Raw genomic sequence first — 21364 nt, forward strand, 5'->3', positions numbered from 1 at the left:
TTTGTTAACTCAATATAACTTAAATTGTTTTGGGGAAAAAATGATATTTAACAAATTAATTAAAGGTGTCATTTTATCAGCTTTAAACGGAAATGAAATCTATTGAACTTGAAGTAAACTAATGTAAAATATCTCCCTCATGCAAAAAAAAAATCTATAATCTCTTCTGTGGCATGGCACCAATTATTCAGTGCGGTGTATCTGCTGTGTTTGACTGGAGTTATTCAGGCATACAGGATGTTGAATCTTCGAGAACACGCTGCCTATGTTCATTTCCGCTCGTTGTTCCACTAATGCTACAGAGTGGAGGATTGCGTTTGACTCTCACCACCTGTCGAAACCAGTGAGACAGAGAGCAGCACCTCTCCAATTCACCAGAGATCTTGTCCACATCAAATCCTGCATCTACAAACTAACAAAGAATAGGAAAAAAAACAAGAAACATGACCTTTGACTTTGGCTGTGTCCTAACAATTTCCTTTTGTTCTTTGTCGGACGCGTTGCTGCGAGAGAACACTGTGATTATTCTAAGTAAACACATTATTGCACTCCTAATCCACATCCTTCTGTCAATGTCTGTTTTAATTAAAGGAGAAGTGCCAGTAGAAAGATATCACGCACGCTGGCTGGAGATTGGAGCACGGAGGCCTCAACAATCAGGCCAAGATTAAAGGCAGGCTTTGCTTTAGGGTTAGCCCTTTTGCTTGGCAGAGACTTGTGTCCTGGGGAGGGGTGTGCAGCGGGGGCGGGAGGGGTGGAAGGGGAGAAAAGGATAGAAACAGGGGTGGATGGATGTGGCAGTTGCACATTCCTCCAGTGAGGAATCCCTGTCTATCTTTTCTCAAGCAGCTGAATTAGGTCAAAGGGGGCTTTGTGAGTGCAACTATCTAGATGTATGACAGCAGCTCACACTTGTGACTTAATTAATACATATATTTTTTGTAGCACTCAGAGGGGACATGTTGTCTTTTTAATCTCTGCTCCAACGAACAGATGTTTATGACTTTTTCTATGTCATATCTCAGTAACACACCGGACAGACCCTTCATTATGGTAATGAGTCATGCAGTTGGTTTTGAGTCATACAGTACATACAGTAAGTTGCAATAGCCGTAAAAGTATCCACTTTCAGTCGAGAGAAATGCTGCTTCTTAATGGTACCTGATACGCGGTCATGAGTAGTCCTTGTGAAAAATACATCAAACTCTTCAGATGTGATGGGAAAAATCTTAACAGGTGAACTCCTTATTTAGTATAAAGCTCAAAGCCTTTGTACTGTCTCTTGAAGATAATGTCAGTCTGTTTAAAATTCCCAATCCATGACAACCGATATATCTGTAACAAAGTGAAAGAGTTCTCTGAATTATACAATGTGCACAGTGTATTTTAGTGGAGGACGACTATTCATGCTCACGTTATTGTAAGCCTCAAATTTATCCTCTTTGTTGTGGTGGAGAGGTGTTTCAGATCCATTTTTCATAAGTTTATAGCAGAATTTTAACAGGTTTTCGTTTGTGTTGTGAAAGAGACTGAGAAATGGAGCGTGTGTGTGTGTGAGAGAGAGAGAGAGAGAGAGAGAGAGAGAGAGAGAGAGAGAGAGAAGAGAGAGAGAGAGAGAGAGAGAGAGCGAGAGAGAGAGAGACAGAGAGAGAGAGAGAGAGATGTCTTCGGCAGTCTCTGTCTAGTCCCAGTGGGCAGGACCTCCCCCTACATCTCTGCCATTATTTGATGTAATGAAAGGAGAAAGTGTGTAACATTGAGATTGTTAATTAATTTAGTCTAACAAGATGAAGATAAATGAAACCCACTGAAGGTTGACTAGGCTAAGGGGCCCACTTAGCATTCCTTCTGCCCTCCAGCTCTGCCCCTCTCACTCCTTTACAATGGAGCACAGCTAATAGGGTGCAGCGCCATGTTTGTACAACCCCTCTGAGCTCTCACCCACTAAGTTTAGACATGGAACATTTTTTTTTTTTTTACAAAATATTGTATTTTATCAATCTCTGTGTAACATAATCTACTCTCTGTGCAATCTTTTAATTTCCAAATGGCTGGGCTGCACAGTTAGTAGCATAGATATGAAGTTATCTTAATTAAGTTAATGAAGTCGTCTTGACATGTTAGAAAAAGCTCAGTTGACGTACATGATGGTAAACTAAATTGATTTTTTTTATATATGGATAGTAGCACTGTTCACAGAGGTTACTATGACATTATTCTTTTGGGGGCACTTGGTCGTCTTCTGATAGATAACTAAAAACACATTTTCCATCTTCTGCTTGAGATCAGTTATAATTTTGCTAGGAATAGAGGGAGGTTATATAAATGGCCATTCTCTCCAGCAACTGTGTGGCCCCTTCACATGAGCCTGTGTGACTCCAGCCTTTCACCATATGAATGGTTCTTCTCTAATGCGGCTTGGGGGCTATTTGAGCGGCAAGAGAGACAAAAAGCAGAAAGGACATTTTTCTAAAAAGCCAGACAGTTGTCTTCATCCACAGCCCTTTCAACCAAATCAGTAGTCTATCGAGGCCCTTCTTCAGCGGACAATTTTGTACAGGGTCTTCATGGCAGCACAGACCAATCATTATGGCACCCATTCTTTGCTCCCTTAGTTCTCAAGTCATCAACAATGGGTTGTTGATTGTATGGAAAACACCAGAACAATTACGTCCTCTGTTTTGGTGGCAGGGCAGCGTTTTAAAGTGCGATCCTCGATAATGGCCTCATTATTGTTATTCTTGGAGCAGGCCTCAGGAGAAAGAAGTAGCTGCTTGCAGTACGTCATTATTTCGCAAATTTCGATTAGCTCATCATGTTGTCTCCTGGCAAATAGAATCATAGCTAATTAAAAGTGAGTGAGAGCTCTGCCTGTGACTTAAAAGGTAGCACTCGATAGGCCAATAATATGAAAAAGGTGGTAAAAAGAAGGATTAGAGCTGTTACCGTAGTAACTCCAACTTCCATCTGCGAGGGAACAATGAACTTGTGTTCCTCCACCACCTATGCTTGAAAAAATAGAAAGCAAGAAAGAGAGTGTTCTGAAAGGACAAGACCCTTTTTAACAACAAAGTGGGATCCAGGCCTAATAGGCTCTTTGGTGAGAGTTGTTAGGCGAGATCACTGGGGGATAGAGGAGCGGAAAGGTCAACGTGTAATCCTAGGACAGTGAAGGTCATCCGAGGTTTTTACAATAGCAGTTTGTTTTGTGACTCCATTTATCTGCCTAAGAAACAAAACCTGAAGTTCAGCCATTTTAGACATACTGACGGAAGGGAGAGAGGGAAAAGGCTGGGTGAGAGATGCATCTGTTGGTAGAACATCGCCTTGTGATAATGGGGTAACACACCACACGGCCAAAATGTACTCATTCCCTTAGCTGATTAAATAAACACAAACTAGATGCCAAAGACCTGGAGGGAAAGTAACTTCTCCAATTAGAAGGAGCTGTCAGAAGCTCTTTAAATTGTCTCTTGCGTCTCTTTTACTGATACAAGAGTGGAAACCGATCCTCCATTGGTTTCTGGCACCTCAACATACTCTGTTGGCAACAACATTAACTCCTAGATGAATCTAAAAAACACCTTTAGATTCAACCAGTGTATCCTTTCCTGACAGAAAGAGCTGCATATGATCAGCACATTATATAATTTTTTCCGGTCCTTTCCAATTTATTTCCACAAAACACTATAATGATATTATAGCCACAGTATTTTAAAGTACTGAAAACATTATTAGAGGTGAAAAGTGGTGATGAAAATATATATGAAGTGGTAGTCTTGGGTAATGCATTTTCATAATATCCATTTTATTTCAGCGAACATAAAGACAAGTTTCTGTGAGCATTACAAGAAAAAAAAAAAACTTGTTTGATAGGCTTATAGTTAAGAGCTGCTAAAGAGCTGCTGCTCTGAAAGGAAATGCTCTCCCTCTAAAACATGGCTGAGTTATAATGATCCATGACTACGGAGGCACAGTATGTGTTTCTCTTTGAGTTTTATGTCCCTTATTACAGCTGCAATACGTCTGCTCACATTAAGCTAATTTATGGCTGAGGCCAGCGGAACAGCAGTACAGGTTAATGAATTTGGCATTACTAATTAAACGTTATTGAGGGCTGAATATGAATCCTGTGGTTGGGAGGGACAGCGGAGAAGAGGGGGGGGAGGGGAGAGGAGAACGGGACAGAGGACTCTCTCTTCCGCAGTACTTTTCTAGTTGCGTTCCTGATGAGTAAAACACGAGAAGTGAATCTGAAGACAACACTGCCTCTGAGGTGAATCGGAGGACAGCTGCATTTCAGTGCAGTGTCTCCGATCTCTGATTGACTGTATCTGAAAATAAATTGTTTGTAGGATTATGCATAATTTGACAGAGTGCGCTTGGGGAAAATAAAACTTTGTTCAATTTGCTACTGTGAAAGGAAGGAATACCTGTTAAAACCCAAGCTAGGTGGCTCTGGATGTAACTTTGACATTTGTATTTTCTGTATCTGAGTCTCCATATCTGTCCTAACGTGGCGAAGTGCTGAGTGAAAGGACAGTGAATGAACAGCTAAAGTGATTATACACTCTGAAGGTGAGCTGGGGACCTTCCTGTTCTGACCAGTGAAGAACATGACTCCTTTCAGACAATTGTTGTGTTATACTGCTTAAGCAGAATTGTCCAATAACTTTGCTCACCTCGTGAAAACAGGGACTTGAAGGCCGTGTAGCGGAGTCCTTTCAGGCAAAGACACAGTGTGACAGTGTGGAATATTGAGCAATTATTGAACTGCCCTCTGACGCACACGCTCCAAGACCAGGACTAGTTAAAGAAGATGAGATATTCTTTCCCCTGCATTGAAAATTCATTGCCTCTATACATGTTAGTAGGAAGCGGTGGTGCTACACTGGTGCAGTACACAGAAAAGAAAAGGTGGCTTGAGAAAGTTTTTAGGGAAACACAATGGAAGTAACCTATACACAAACATAATTATTGAAAAACTACAAAAATGTTCGAAAGATTTTTAAAGAATGCTGGAAAATATATTTAAATTCCATCCAACAGTCCAATGGGATTTTTTTTTCTTTTATAATTGTAAGGTTCCTCAAAGCTCCCTAAAGGTTCTTCAAAGCTCTCTAAAGGTTCTTCAAAGCTCTCTAAAGGAGCTTCTCTAAGAGTCTCACCACTTATTGGGATCCTAGAGCCACCTTTTGGATCTTCTCAGCATCTCATGGTGTGAAGTACCCCTAATTTTTTATTTTTTTATTTTAGTGTATTGTGTATAGAGTGAGTGGAGTTGGCTTGTGTGTACTCATGTGTTGTTTAAGACTTATTTTTGCTGCCTCTCTCTCTCTCTCTCTCTCTCTCTCTCTCTCTCTTTCTCTGTCTCCCCCTCTCTCTTTCACTCTCGCAAGCACCTCTACACTCCATGTCTGACATACTCTCCCTGAGAGCTAAGCCTTTCAATTTAGATTTCAATTATCATGTTAGTTTTGTGATTAGACTTCTGTCCTCCAGGAATCAGACCTCTCTGCTCCTCTCTATTCCACTCTATTCCACTTCCCCTGCAATCACATCCCATCTGATGAATTGCGCATATAATTACGGAAGTTATTGAATATGCAGATCACTGCTGACTCTTGGTGTGTGCTTCATAATGCATTAACTCTAACTGTATCAAACAAGGGTCCCTGATAAAGACCCACTCTGATAATGAGAGAGGGCCAATGTATGCTATTAGTCAGAGATAACAGACACCACAAAGGCTGGGACTCAATTAAAACAGAGCCACGCTATAATCTGACTGTGTGTGTGTTTGTGTGTGTGTGTGTGTAGGAGGGCTGGTTCCCCTTAGCCCCCCTTAGTCCCTGAACAACACCAGTGTAGGGAGTTGGCATTGGGCACAGTCAGCTCTACCATTACAACCAGTACAGCACAGTTTCTTGTGGCTGGCCAACCAGCCAATGCACAGGGTGTTTATGAATCATCCGACATGAGGTATTTCCCCCATGTTACAGTATGTTGCTACCATAGTCTTACACTCTGTCCCATGATGCAATCCCTTAGAGCCTTTCAGGAGAGGGGAGTGAAGCACTTTACAGGCACACCCACAGGAGGGGGATGTGGGAAATTTTGAAAGTTTTGAGTGATAGCTTTTATAGAGAGCTTTCTCGAAACCTGGCTTGCCAGCCAATGAAACAAGCCTCTCCTGATGCCCATACATACTACAAACTATGGACTTTTGTCTTCGTCTTGAAATACGGGGAAATAATTTGTTACCTACTCAATAAAACAATATTCATTTTTTCACATAAAGCTTGTCTTACAGACTTTCTGGTGTAGAGTTTCTCAGCTGCTATGTTCAGTTAGAGACACAATTGAGAATAGAGGGAAAAGGAAGAAACCAGGTCCTGTATTTTTAGCCTGTGCTGTAGTGATGTAGATGCCATTTATAGCTGATATGCCGGCCTGATCCTGGACGGCTGCCCTGCTGACACCAGAGAGGAGAGTTTATAGACTACAAACTCTGCACCCCCACTCTCCAACACACAGACATGCAAACGAAATAGGAAAAACACGTTGCTTTTCAAAATATCAAACACCACATCATATCTAGGGTGTACAGCGCACAGCCTGCTGATTTGCTTTATTATCTAGGCCTATTAGACATCATTGAAATGAACAATTAAAATGTAGTTAGATTCAATTGTAACCTGATTCATCATATGCTGGCTGACTAGCAGATGGTCACTCCTAGAAGCCGACATCAGCATCAGGCATTAACATTCTTTCTTAGGATATGTTGATTGATTTACAAAGGCAGAACATGCTTGGACAAGAAGACAAACATTTTGTCATGTTGAATCAATATAATCTAAGCAAACAATATAATGTTTATCAAGAAATGTATACAGTGCCATTTGCTCCGTTTATTGTCTTTCACTCGTTTCTATACAGTTAAACAGAGCACAATACACTAATTACAACTGAAGGCATGAGTCTGACTAAACTGTACTTGGTAATTTGTAAATAAAATGTTATGTTAAAGCTGAATGTCCCTTTATGGTCTACAGCATGCTCACTATAACTGTGAGAAAACATTTGTCCTATTTTTTTAGTATATCATGCCATATGTTTTACACTTTAATATATTTACAATATATATGGTGGTATATATGGTGTTGATTTATGATAACAAAAATTTTCCCTTTGAATGTGTTATATCCACGACATTGAAATCCATTAAATAAACTTTGAATAATATTGAACAGAGGCAACATCTGATCTAATGTTGTGATATCTAATTACCCATTTGTTGTCCCCTCTGCTGTGGACACAGTGGTTGGTATTAGAAGGCTTGACTGGTGCTGGATCTGTTTCTCTGTCATGGCTGTCTGTTGTAATTAAGACTCAGAGAGTGGCTTCTAGCACACTGCACTGTGACTACTGTACCCAGCTCCATGTATATTATTAGGTTAATAGGATTGAACATGTTTACACCAACTGTTAGCTTAACAGGAGGTCAAGGAGGTGACTTAAACTTGGGTAAGGGGCTTACTTAGGAGCTCAAATAGCATTGTAGTGGCCGACTAATACACACCGATACACACACACAAATATGCACTGCTGCTCCCGCTAATATGCTTTAGTGACCTGTAAAGTAAAAGAAAACTAATGGGCACGGTTTTCCTAAATGGCCAATGGGATTTTGGTGCCCTTTACTGTAAAGAGTGTGTTGCAAGTGCGACGACCTTTGCCAAGTCCCAGCTATTGTTTGCAGATTGGTTACACACTCTACAGGCTGTGAAAGACACATCTGCTACCTTCAGCTCAGCAGAGAGCAGATAGACAGTCAGAGGCAGGGCTGAGGGGGGGTTTAGGGGAAGGTGTGTGTGTGTGTGTGTGTGTGTGTGTGTGTGTGTGTGTGTGAGGGGGGATAGGGGGGTGGGGGTGGGGGAGTGGCGTCCAGGCATCGGGAGGTGGGGTCCACAGCTACCCTGTCATACAGCCCTATCTTCTTATCAAATATTTGTCTGGCCTTCACCGGCTATTTGCCTTGTTCTGTTTGCTTTGTTTATTTAAATCTATTTGAGGCCGATAGATAGACAATGTCCAAAAAGCTGTTTTGAGATTTTGTTTGTTACATAATGTGTATGTGCGTATATATGTAGGCGTGTGCGCACATGTGCGAATTACACATAGATGCTTCATAAAATATATGCTCTTAGATATTTTGTGGTTAAATGGACTTAAACTAGAACTAGAATACTAAAAAAACCTCACGGTGATACGATTTTTTTATTGTTATTTTATTTATTTTGTTATTTTTAACATTCAACGTTGTGTTTTGGGGGAAGTCACAGCAGGCATTGTTGTTTGATTATCATAGCAGTATAAAAGCGTTAAATCTTAAGTCAGTGTTACAGAAAACTCCCTTTAGGATTTTAAGATCAGATATAAAACCATATTTGTGTAATGTGTTTTCAATTGATTCACTGATTGAGATCCAAAGGGTGGTCATAAATGTTTCAGGACAAAGGGTCTCTTTGTGTGCGCGGGGCCCCAGTTGAAATGGAGGAGTAGTTTGAGATTACCAGATTATTTCCTACTAGCCCAGTGAGTGAGGCGAGGCGAGCCGCAGCCCTGCACCGTGCTGTGCTGAGGCTGAGCATAATGAGTGTGGTGGCAGGGAACCACAACAGAGCCGGGGCAGAGGCTGCCTGGGAACCAGAGGCCCGTGGCCCACGGCCAAACACAGACACAAACCCTGCCGCACACTTGTGGTTTTTTAAGAAAGCAATTTAGTTAATGATTTCATTTTGAAGCACTGTCATGATGCATGTGTCTTCTGAGCCAGCCAGCAAAGAAATAAAGGAGAAACTAACACAGAGGAGAAGGTATTAGTAAACATGAGGTGACCCCGACAACCACAGAAAAAAATAACATGCAACTGAGCGTAATGTGGCGTCACATACTTACATCTGTTCTGAACACAACACAAATTTTACTTGGGTAATAGATTGTGGTAGGTATATCGCTTGTGGCAAAACTTCCATGTTGACAGACAGGCTCCTGTGTCTTTTTATGCATCGCTCTGGACAAATGCAGAAGAGAGTTGGAGCATAGTATGAGTGGTCAGACACATGGTTAGCAGCAGACTGCTGAGGCATTTTCTGTTTCAGTCAGCGTCTAATCCACTACAGTGCCTGCTCCCCCAGAGTGGAAATACAGCACATTTTTCTGTTCAACCATGTCTGTCAGCTCTCTGATTTTATTAGGGCTATGTTTCACATTCATTTACTGTAGGTTTTCTCAGTGAATGAAACCATCTTAGCATTGCTAAAACAGCAGCTTGTACATGTCTTCTGTGAACCAAATTTTTGGGCAATTACTCAGATCAATGGCAGGGGTTTCTGGTTTTGCTCCTCAGATCTCATTTTTCTTCAGCCTCTCTCTTTTTTGTATCAGCTGTCAATCATCCATGGTAACTTTTAACCACCACCAAACAGAGCCGGCTGCTAGCCATTCATTTAGTCCTTCGCTTTTGCTCTGCTTCCTCCCGTCCAACCTGTCAGAACGATACACACTGTTGACCATGCTTTCTATTCAACACCGGCAAATGAATTGGTTTCAGTGGTTTAAATCAGCAATCAATGTCAGTTTCCCAACATAATAAGCCTTAATCATAAATCTTTGAGGTGTGGCCTGCCTGACCCCTATTCATCATGCCTCTGCTAGATGGCCTCATCTGGGTGGAGCAAATGAACTACCCCTGTTTTGATTTTCCAATTGACGTGTCACATGAAACGTGGCTACTCTCTCTCCCCTCCCCAATTCTATCCCAGCCCTTCTTCTCACAGTTGCTTAGGAGAACACACAAGGGCCTAAAGACAAAGAGGAAAAAAAAGTCTGGTCGTCACAAGGGCAGACACATTTGTGTGGCTTGTGAGCCTTCTCAATGAACACTTAATTTATTCAGAAAGAGGTAAAGAATAGCGTAAAGAAAAAACCCCCAGAAGAATTAGAGGTGGGACTAACTGTAGCTAATGAGCTGTTGTCCTCCCAGCCCCTAGAATAGAGCAGCTTAATCAAAGCAGTGTTGAAGGTAATTTCCTCATTTTTTCCCCTAGCTACAAAAATCCATTTATGAGATGAGAATGAAAGAGAACAAAACTGCTTTTCTTTTCTTTAGACATTGCAAATTTTCCAATTTGGTTGACCAGGACTGGCGAAGCTTTCTACATTAGGAAAAAGAAAGGAATTAGGATAGTGGCGGAGAAAGCGGGCCACTGTGTGTCGACATTCCAGATGTCCAAACGGCAGTTGTACCAACCTCAGTTCTGCTGGGCACCGAAGCTGCCAATGATGACCTCATGATGGCCAGGCCAAAGACTGAGGCCCATAGTTCTCCTGCCATGCAGTACAATAACCCCCTCCTCTCATAACCCATTCACTGTCACCAATGTCCTTGCTTTTCCTGCTCCCAAAATTACTCCTTCATAATTAGCCATTGTCCTTGATTATTTGGCCCAAAATCTAAGTCCCCCCCCCCCCCCCCAAGACCCTGCTTTCTTCTTTTTAACTTCCCTTCCCTTTTCAGATTTCTGTGTTCCCTATACACTCATTGTGCATCTCTTTGGAAACTTGTGATGCGTCCCCCCCCCCCCACTTCTGTTTGGCACCCCAAACTCACTTTTCTGGGAACTGTGAGAGATGTTACACTCGATTTGTTGAAGTGCAACCCTTTGCTGCAAACACTCAAGTGCACAGAAGAAGTTATCTTTATAAATGACAGAACGGACCTGGCCTGAATAGTGCTTTGTTTACTGTTTTCCAAAAAGGGGGCCCCCGCTATATTTCATCTGTCACCGTTGCTTTTCTTTCCTTCAACAATGCTCGATTGTTTCCATGAAAATTTCAGGTTCCATGGACAGGAGAATTCTGTATTATTATGTTCCTGCCAAATTCCGATCTCTGTTTTCCTTCCCCTGCTCACAAAGGGCTCATAACTTACTGTCAACTATGAGGCAAGCCACAAAGCTCCACTGTTGCTCAGCAAATAGGGTTGTGTTGGTTGATGGCTTGACTGGCTGTGAGGTTTGCTTAACTGCAGCAGCAGCGACAGAAGGCACTTTGGGAACTCCGTACCCCAGCGGGCCAAGAGAGAGAGAGGGAGAGAGAGAGGGAGAGAGAGAGAGAGAGAGAGAGAGAGAGAGGAGGGAGTAACAGGGAAAAACAACAAGTAGCTTTTCTTGTCTTTCGATCTTTTTTCTCTGGCAGGCAGGCAGTTTGGCTGGTTAAGGAGAACGCTGAAGTTGTAGTCCAGGACGAACTGTTGCTGTCTCGTGATTTATGTGTTTCTTTAAGTGTTTGACTCCCAACTCGAGCTCCACTTCTTGTGGATACCTTCTGCTCAAGAGTGATGCAGGTCCAGAAAAAAAAGGACTGTACCGAATTTTGGGATTGTCAACCTGCATTTGAGAGAGTGTATGCATGAGTGAACTAGTGTGTATCCTGGGGAACTGAGAGGCTGTTATGCCATCCAGCTCTGAGCTTGTGTCCCTGGGATCAGGAAAAGGGCCAGTGGCACAGGGGACCAGAGGAGAAGGAGGAGGAGGAGAAGGAGGAGGAGGAGGCGACGAGGGATTCAGTGTGTGAGTGCTCATCGACCCTTCCTGAGTAGACAGACAGGGACACTTAAGCACTCTCACACCTGCATCTGCCTCTGCCTTGCGTGGGGGGCAAGGACACCAACCATGCTGTCAAACCAAGGCAGCTGCACAAGTGTTTAAAGTGAGCTACAAGGCAGTTCCTCTGGCAGAATATTATTGCAAATAATTTACCCTGCAAAGTAATTATCAATGCTCTGCTCAATATGTAAAGTGCGCACTTCAGGTGGCTTGCTTAATTTGCTCTGGGTGGCTGTCTTTTGAGTGTGGATTTTAGCTGTGGTAACTGTGGCGGTTTCTAATAGAAAAGGCACCAGGAGAGAGCGTGAAGTGAGGATGAAGTGCCAGTGTAATTGAGTTGACTTTTTGCAGGGGAAGGTCAACATTTATGGAGGAACAATTTAAACAAATTCCTTTGGACAACTTTCCAGTCACTGTACAGTAGGTTACCTTGTTAGGGAATCTGTATTTTCCCAACCATTTACCATATTTTAATATCATTATCTATAATTACTTTGTCGACTGAGGTTTAAGAGATTTAAATCAATTTGCGTATCATTGACTTAAACTGACATAAAGAAGGACAAAAAAAATATTTAGTTCCAGTGCTCACTTATCTGCTTTATCTGTTTGTTTTTAGTTCTGCATGAATTATATTCATGTACTGACAAAGAGAATATCTACTAAAACATGTTTGTGTTTGTATGTGTGTGCATACTCTGTGTGCCTGTATGTGAAAAAGGGAGTAACTGTGTGAGATATACAGCCTATATTGTGAGTTGATTATGTATCCAGAAACCTGGCTCATGCACAGCATGGCACAGTCACAATGGAGGGTGATAATTTAATTGTGCTAAACGGTGGATACCGTGTCAATGCTCCTCCAGCTGGGAACTGTCAGGTAGTAATATCTCATTATGGCAGGTGAAGAACCCAGAGGAACCCTACGACGACACCTGTTAGAACAGGAGGAACCCCTGAAGGGAAACTCTCTCTCTCTTTCTCACACACACACCCACCCACACACACACACAGATACAGACACACATACAGAGTAAATAGAATATCAGAAATGTCTTTTTCTATTGTAACTCAATTTAAAAGAAGACTACTATTTATTAAGCTTTATTTTTTTAATGTTTTAAAGTTACCATGACAGACAATTGATTGAATTAAACCAAATTATTTTATTTTTTTACTATCCATAGGTGCTCTACCACGTTGGTGTATACAATATGTAGTAGCTCCTGTAGTACAATATTGTAACAGAGTGACAGTGCAGAACAGTTATAGCACCTCTGTTAATTTGCTCTATTAGACGATCTCATGCAGTCAGCCAGGCAGCTCAAATGCTGCGATATGGTAACTGCTCATTTTACATGCTTGTCGACAGAAGGCAAATGTACACTTGAATATGCCTTTGTTTAATCTGAATATAATTCTATATTAGTATGGATATATCTTAAAATTTAAAACTGATTTGTAGACACAATTGAAGCATCTTTTGGATGTACAGCATGTTTTTATGTGTGTGAATGTGAGCTTGCACGTGTGCATGTGTTACAAATGGAAAGTTAAAACCCATTATTTATCATAGACAGCTTTCCCATCATATCTTTAAACAATGGCTTTCTTGTTTTCAATCATTTATTTGATTATTTCTCTCCCCTTTTGCCTGCTGCTAGTACAGAATCTGAAGGGAAGGGTCTAATATTTCCCCCCCGTCATTAAAGTTCGAAGGTGCAAGATGTCGCGAGTGAGACAGACAAGTGGGCGGGTCGGGTGGTCTGGGCTGGTGGGGGAGAGGGTGTGGAGTTACTTATCACCATTGTCTATAAAAGGTAAACAGTGTGAAAGAGCAGATCCAGCGGGCTGAAAGTCAGAGCCTTTTACGATGAAAGAGGAAATGGGATAGCTGTGGACACATGGCCCCGCAGTCATAGGATCCCTAAGATGAGCAGCGCACAACACTCCTCTCATGCTCACCAATTAAACAGAGGTTGTTTTGCGTGATGATGAAACATTATCGGTGGGAACAATTCATGACTCAAAGCATTCCAGGCCATATGAGCCTCCCGCCTGGAGAACTTAAGTCTTAATCCTTCAAATGTGTGCAATATTGTCAGCTATATATAGCCCAGTTCTCTTTTCTGGCTGACCCTCCCTCCTCTCTGCCTCCAGTCTGCAAAGTCACTGGGGCTTTGTCTTTGGGAAAGCAGGCAGGAAGGCAGCATTTCATGCACTTATTGATTAGTTTGGTTTGTTAGCTGTCCATTGTTATTGTGTAATCAAGCATGAGGGAGGGTTAGGGCTTGTCAAGGATTTATGAGCTGCCTCTTCAATTTGCCATATTCTCACTGCTCAGTATGCAAAGGCACATATTGGGCTTATTTTCCAGAGAAACTGATTAAATTATTGATATGAGTAAAGGAATTGCAACAGCACTAGAATACACTGTAGTTAAGAATGTGCAAACAGGGTTGTTTTGCTGATTCTGTTTTATGAGCATAAGGGCCAAGCCTGTAAACAGTGTTATTCAATCAGAGAATATGATCCTGTGCCTTGGTGGTGCCCACATTCAGCTGGATCGTGCTCCCTCCTTTGCTCCTCATCAAATGGCTTTGTTGTATGTATGCTGATCTATTGCACCCAAGCTCTTTTAGATCTTAGCCCTGTTTGATCCCCGCTCAGACTATGAGGAATATAATACCATATGGTTGCCCTCAGATATTTTCAGAGAATTATTGCAGCACTCCCCCTTTTCCCTTTCAATAATATGAGGTAGTATTGTATAGGGCTTGTCAGAGGTGGGGGTGGGGCAGTGGGGTTCTCTGCACTCTTTAGCTGCCTGAGCGCAGCCCTCCCAGCACTGCTAATAAATTATTAACTCCTGCTGACAAATACTGTTATGGAGCCTGCCGCAGATCTGTTGCATTCTTTAACAAGATTGCTGTAGACACATGTTACAGGAGGATGGAGTCTCCATCTCGCTCTCTTTCTCCCTCTCTTTCTCTCTCTCTCTCTCTCTCTCTCTCTCTCTCTCTCTCTCTCTCTCTCTCTCTCTCTCTCTCTCTCTCTCTCTCCCCTTCTCTCTCTCACGCCTCAGCAGTTTGACTGATGGCTGGAGACCAAAGTAAAAGTGCCTGAGAGACTGAATATTTTAGTGGTAAAATAATACCACTTGATTTACTGTGTAATACAAAAGAACTACTTTGTTTCACTCTCACACTCCATTGAGGATGAGGCGCTTGTTGCGCTCGAGGCTCGGGCTTTTTGGATGCATGAATAAAAAATACGTCAGAATCTGTGTACCGCTCCCCGTGCCTTCCTCCCCCCCCCCAAACCCCACTACTGCCCCCATCTACCTCCAAGCCTCCCCACACTGTCACTTTATCATGCATGCTCTGAACTTTGTTCTGAATTTTGATTTTCAATTAACACTCCCCAATTTTGAGATCATTTTCTATTTGATATAATTACAGGAAACAATTTAATGGCTGATTAAAATTGAGGGCTGAGTCCCACTAAAGACACAGCCGGCAACACATGCAGACACATGGGCAGACAGACAGACAGGCATGCAGGCAGATAGACAGGCAGGCAGGCAGGCAGGCAGGCAGATAGACAGGCAGGCAGGCAGATAGACAGGCAGATAGACAGGCAGGCAGGCAGGCAGGCAGGCAGGCAGGCAGATAGACAGGCAGATAGACAGGCAGGCAGGCAGGCACAGGTCTCAGACTTCTTCTCTGCCATCTACCTGACTTGCTGGGTTTGTTTGTACAGCTGCCTAGACGCGTGAGATTAACTAAGGCTGCTATTGTCCAGGTCCCCCTTCACTGCCCAAACTGATCTGTGACTATGTGCCGGTGCCTCTGCTGTGTGTGTGTGTGTGTGAGAGGAAGAGAGAGAGAGAGAGAGAGAGGGAGAGAGCATGTGAGGGAGAGAGAGAAAGAGAGAGAGAGGGAGAGAGACTATTGTGCGTGGATATAACAGCCCCGAATGATAATTTCAATATAGAATACACTCAGACAATAACAGTTCAGCAGTGTGTGTAAATGGACGATACACTTAATTTGCAGTCTTCCTTGAGCATTATCAGGCCCGAAGGTCTCGCTTTATACAATCCTTGCTTAAAAAGGAACACATCTTTGCCTATCTCTTGGCGGTCAGCTCTCAGCAGAAAGTGCAAGGACACTATCACACCATAGTCTGTCTCAACCTTGAGTCCCTCCCACGCGGATTAAGAGTTAAATATGCTCTAGCTCCTTCTCTCCACTTCACATCAGTAGGAAGGCCATATTATCCCCTTATTAATTTAATACCAAATGCATAATTAGATTTGCTGGCACAGTGTTTAATTTCATTCATTGTAGCACACAGCATGACTGCGGCCTCATTAATTGTGAGAAAAGCCGAATTGGTTGTATAAATTCTGCACAGAAAAGAGTTAGGTTGTAAAAGGGAAAAAGAAATTGGAATTTACATGAGTTTCCTTTGCACCTGATATGTCAAGTACACTCTTCACTGTAATATTCATGAAAGCATGTGACAGATTTGCGAATTCAGTCTTCCACTGTTAGGTTTTGATTTCCAAGCTCCTTAAGTAGGATTTATTGGCCTGGGGAAATGCTGTCACACTAAAATGTTAATCATTTCCTAATTTGACGAGTGGAAATAAAAGAGGAAGAGGCTGTTTTTTTGTTTTTATTTGATTGCTTTGGAGTGAAATCAATCCATGGTTAGAAAATAATAAGATGATAGAAGGGCAAAATCAAATGAAATCAACATGAAAGATAAGGGAGATTGCTTATGTGGCTTGTAAATAAAAAGGAATGTTATCAGGCACAAGTAAAAATCTTGTTTTTAAATCTCTGTGTACCGTGTGTAAACTTATTTGTGAGTGAAGACTCACTAGATTTGACTTGGAGGACTTTATCTGGCTGGTCGTCTCATTGTCTGGCTGACCTACTGCCTGACTGACTGACTGGAGGATTGGGCCAGGCCCCAAGCAGGCACCGTTCCAGCCCTAGATCAAGCCATCCATTTGCATTAAACAAAGGATTAGGGACCCCACGGCCCGATCCTAACCCCACAGGCCAGAACAGCTTCAGGCTACTGTCAGGTAGAGAGTTCAGTCCATTCAGCATTCTCCGTTCAGCTCTCCTCGCATGTGTACCACTTCCTTTGCTGTTAGTGCCTCATATAATCCATCACCCAGTTACAACCATGCACAATCACTTCAACATAAATCCCGAGCATTTCGTGAAACGCTCAGGGAAACAGAATTCCTTCTCCTGTATCGGCGATGATCTTAAACAGATATGTTTTCCTAGTGAGATGCCCTTTCTCTTTTTTTTTCTGACTATTCTCCCCCGTTCTTGCTCCGCAGCAGAGTAATGTCTTCCAAGCAAGCCACGTCTCCTTTTGCCTCTGTCGTCGATGGGGATGATGCCATGAGCCAGGAGCACCTGTCTTGGGAGAAAGAGGAGAGCGCGGAGGCCCATGGCACACCACAGCTGCCACTGCACAGTCTGCTCCATGGAAAAGCCCACCCCGATGAGATGCAGCCGCTCAGCAGCGTCCCACCAGAGACCGACTGGGACAGCCTGGTGTCAGCCCAACAGCGCATGGTGAGACACACACACACACACACATGCACACACAGAATTGTACCCATACTAATCTAGTATCACCACTAAAAATAATACTACAACAACACATGTTGGTTCAGATATTAGTCAGCGGCTTCTCCAGACAATGTCATTTTTTTGTGAGTTCTGTCATTTACGCAGCCATTTATGACTTTCATCATTGTGTGGCCACTGAGCGTGGGTAGGGATCTCACACTCGCACACATGCACATATGCCTGCATATGAATGCACACACACACACGCATACACACACACAATATACAACAGACAAAACACACTCACAGCAGAGCCCTCGGAACAGTTTCAGTGAAGACTTAAGACCATGTGCTCTTTGAAATCTAAGCCCCTCACAAGTGTTTCGAGATCCTCCACACTCTGCTCTCTGAAAAGTTTTTTAATCAAATAGACTTTTCTTAGGACTTCTCTAAATTATCTGTTTTAACTTAGAAGCTTTAGTTTGGTTATAATAGCTACTTCATTCAGTTGTACAAGTGTATTCATTATAGTGTTCACTTGAGATTAATTAGTGACCTTCTTTTTTGTCTCTGTTATGGCTAAGTCATTTAGTTGAAGAACTGCTCAGTTTACATGTAGATATTGCACATAGATCTTTTTTTGATCAGTGCTAATTTCTGCATTGCCCTTCACATTATTTTGAAGAAATATAGAATTTTTGCCCTTTCCTTTGTCAACATTTCAATACAGTGGTTCAATTAATGCACGAAGAAAAGATAAAATGATAAAGTGGGTATCCAATTTTTTATTCTAGCCTCTATCTACCATAAAATATTGGCTGGTCATTGAGTTACAGTTCTGTAAAAGGCTTGACTCAAGTAGTGAGGCTTATCATCGACTATGTTTAGGTAGACCAACACAAAAGGTTGCATCAAGCTTACCTGAAGCGTAAATTTACATTCATTTTGATGAATGTTATACACAATTAGCATAAACCTTTATACAGTTATATAGGTGAAATAAGTATTGCCTCAAATCATTTGGAATTAATAAAAAACATTCCATCAAAACTAAATTAGCGAATGTTCAGCTTTATGGATGAAATAAAGAATGTGCCTATGCACGTCATCCTTCATTCATGTACATTACACTTCGAGACTGTAGCTGTCCTACAGTAACAGTGCACAATGTATTCTAAATCATTTTAATACAAAAATGAAATTATGACCTGGCTCACTACTACATGCGTTGGTAACATGAAAATGATAATTTCATCAAAATGTGTTTTTTATTTGCCTCAATAAAGTGGGATTAGTTTTGACCTTAATTTCAAACAATGTTTAAAACATTTTGTTACAGGGGAGAAGAGGAAAACATGTATAGATGTTTTTTTGAGTATTTAGCATTTTATGAACCCCTAAATAAGGAGACAATATGGGACAAAGCCTCAGAGGGAGAATGATTCCCCAGCTGTCACACTTGCATCACTTGAGGTCTCTGTAGAAGTCTGGACAGCATAAGTTTCACACACTGAAACATTTTCAGTACAGATTAGGTCTGACTATAAGTTTTTAGTATTACCAGAGATCAGAGTGCTGACAGCTGTCACATATGATATATTATTTGTGTTACATTTCTTCTATTCTAAACCACTATTAAGCACTGTGATGCAGCTCAAATTACTGAGATAACACCCTGGACTAAATTAAAATGATAGAGAACAATAGTTTTCTAAAACAGATATTTTAGGTGGAACTATCAGGAAGGTTGATATACAGTAGTAATTCTGGAAAGAATAAAAATCATAGGGGCACTCAAGTAATAATTACGATCCCTGAAACTCCTAAAAATTGTCTGGTTCAAATGTTGAACCTTTGTCCATTTTTATTTGAATCTTCTGCATCAGGGTTACCGGCAACTGCAGCTTCTTCATAACTATAGTGTAGAAAAAGGTATTTGCTTTGAAATGTTGCAGAGTAGAAGCACGAAGAACGAAGTAAAAGTTATTTTTAAAGAAAAACGTAAAGCAGAACAATCTCAAAACTATAAGTCTAGAAATTTCTTACTCTGCACCCCTGGGGGCCCAGATCCAGGCTCAGGGGCCGCTCATTGTTGCTAGCTTGTACAAAACAGCTCAGCCCATATTCTGTCCCTCCCTCTAGCCCCATGGCTCCCTAATGCTGCGAAACCTTGGGGATTCTGGGGTCTTCAGATAGGCAGCTCTGCCAAACCCTCCACCATCAGCTATTATTAGGCTGAACAGAGGACCTCTAACTCTAGCTTGAATAATGTTAATGGCACATAAAAACCCCAAACTGCATCATGACAGAGGGAATGGAATGTAGCCTTATCTTCCCTGCGGGCTGCATTCTTGTTGCTATTAAAGAAACATGTCTTGTCCACAGTTGTGTGTTGTTTTTCTTGTTGTGTATAAGTTACATCTGCAGCCAGACCCCAGACGCTGTACGTTCTAAGTGCGGAGCTGCTTTGATGTGAGCGGAGGGAAGAAGAGCAGAGGCACTTGTGGGCTATAGACAGGGGAGGCAGGTGGTTGTCTGTGACAGACGGGCCTGTGGTAAAGAGACCCAGAGGGCCTCTGAAGTAGCTCTGCAGCGGGCCACCCAGACCCTCAACACCTCAGCACTGCAGCACCACACACACACACACACACACACACACACACACACACACGCACGCACTGTTCCAGACTGCTCTTCATGGATGCCGGGGTGGTGTGTGCTAAGACAGTGTGATACAGTATGTAATTGACAGGTAAGGAGTCGCTCAGGTGTCCTCTCATACGTGGGGCATAATAGGATGTCAGTGATGTGGTGTTTGGATATTTTGTGAATTGTCCTCACAATTCTTGACACTCCTTTTGAAAGAATGAACTAGGCCTGAAAGAAAAGTTAAAATTTAATTTGGTATACAGTCTTTTTTTGAGCATATTGCATTTTTATTTTTATTTTATTTATTTATTTATTTTTATTATCAAGTTTAAGTTTAATATGATGGTTTTGTTCCTTGACCTGAGTTAAAACCTAGACTACTGTAAGGTATACATTAAAGTCAATATGTGGTGTGGAGCCAAACATTTGCAATGTTTTTTATTCTAGCCATTATTTGATACAGCTAGCTAGAACTTGGTAAAAAACTGTTTTGCCATAGACAACTTTGTTTTAATTTTATCTTGTTTTAATTTTAACAAACAAGAAAAAAATCAACACATCTTAAACACTTCAAAAATCCACAACAATCACTGTATTTGATGAAGCCACAATGCTAAATGCAGCGGTACTTTTTATGTTTCGAGAAGTTGCACAATGCCACATCTAAAGAGGACGAAAAAGAGGTTCTTCCTCAGAGGTTTTTTTTATGGTATAATTATGCAACTTTTCAGAAACAGTGGTGTGGCTAAATGAGTTTAGCATGGCAATTTTGGCAACAAAAACATAGAAAGCATGGGTCAAAAACGTGACATTATCCTTTAAGCCAGATTGCGGAAAAATTGCCATTTGGAATCAAGTAAACAAGGCTAGCAGCCATCGAGGTAACCTTGAGAAGCTATACAGGCCTGAAAAAAGTCAATGTAGTTTGATTTCAGCCAATCACATGAATGATGGAGGGTCATGATGGGTGGATGATGGTTCCTCTTAATGTCAAATGTTGAAGGCTTGAGCATTACCTTTTTTAAATTAATGCCTCCCTAGCCATGACCCTCTGTTATAACAATATCAAATAGATAGATATAGAATTGGGAGTTGAAGGGTAAATATTTTGTTAGCTTCTGTTTGCCACGTTTAGAAGTTGCCCGAGGGGGAAATGGGTTAAAAGAGGAAGAAGGAAGGAAGGTAGAAAGAGAGTATTAGAGAGAGAAAGTGGGAGAGAGAGAAAAGGTAAAATGGAACGAGATGGGGAGAGATAGCGAGACCAAAGGGGGAAAGGCATAAGGCCAGAGGAATGAGAGTGTTGCCTGTGCTGATTACCTGACTCCACTGCTGTGCCATGCGTCTGTGTGGGCTGTGCCCTGAACCCACGCCAGCTGATTAACCCAGCAGCGCTCCACTCCCCACAAGCACCCTCCACTGTCTCTGCCACACTGC

General features: G+C 41.9%; 1 protein-coding gene across 2 annotated transcripts in view; it reads left to right on the forward strand.

The window, feature by feature from the left end:
* The window catches only part of LOC139653077 (transcription factor SOX-6-like), a 142414-nt gene that overhangs the window by 31515 nt on the left and 89535 nt on the right, over positions 1 to 21364 (forward strand). Inside the window, exons 1-2 of one of the 2 annotated variants that reach the window (XM_071530035.1) lie at positions 11615 to 11637; positions 17044 to 17284. In XM_071530035.1, coding sequence (XP_071386136.1) covers positions 17051 to 17284 — 234 coding nt within the window. In that variant the 5' untranslated portion in view covers positions 11615 to 11637; positions 17044 to 17050. Of the gene's footprint in view, positions 1 to 11614; positions 11638 to 17043; positions 17285 to 21364 lie in introns of those variants that run through there. The other variant, XM_071530034.1, reaches the window with a different exon arrangement.

This window comes from Centroberyx affinis, unplaced genomic scaffold (assembly GCF_046629955.1).
Source record: "Centroberyx affinis isolate AG114_WGS23_722 - 3 ecotype Tasmania unplaced genomic scaffold, CSIRO-AGI_Caff_v1 ptg001863l_1, whole genome shotgun sequence".
Classification (NCBI taxonomy): domain Eukaryota; kingdom Metazoa; phylum Chordata; class Actinopteri; order Beryciformes; family Berycidae; genus Centroberyx; species Centroberyx affinis.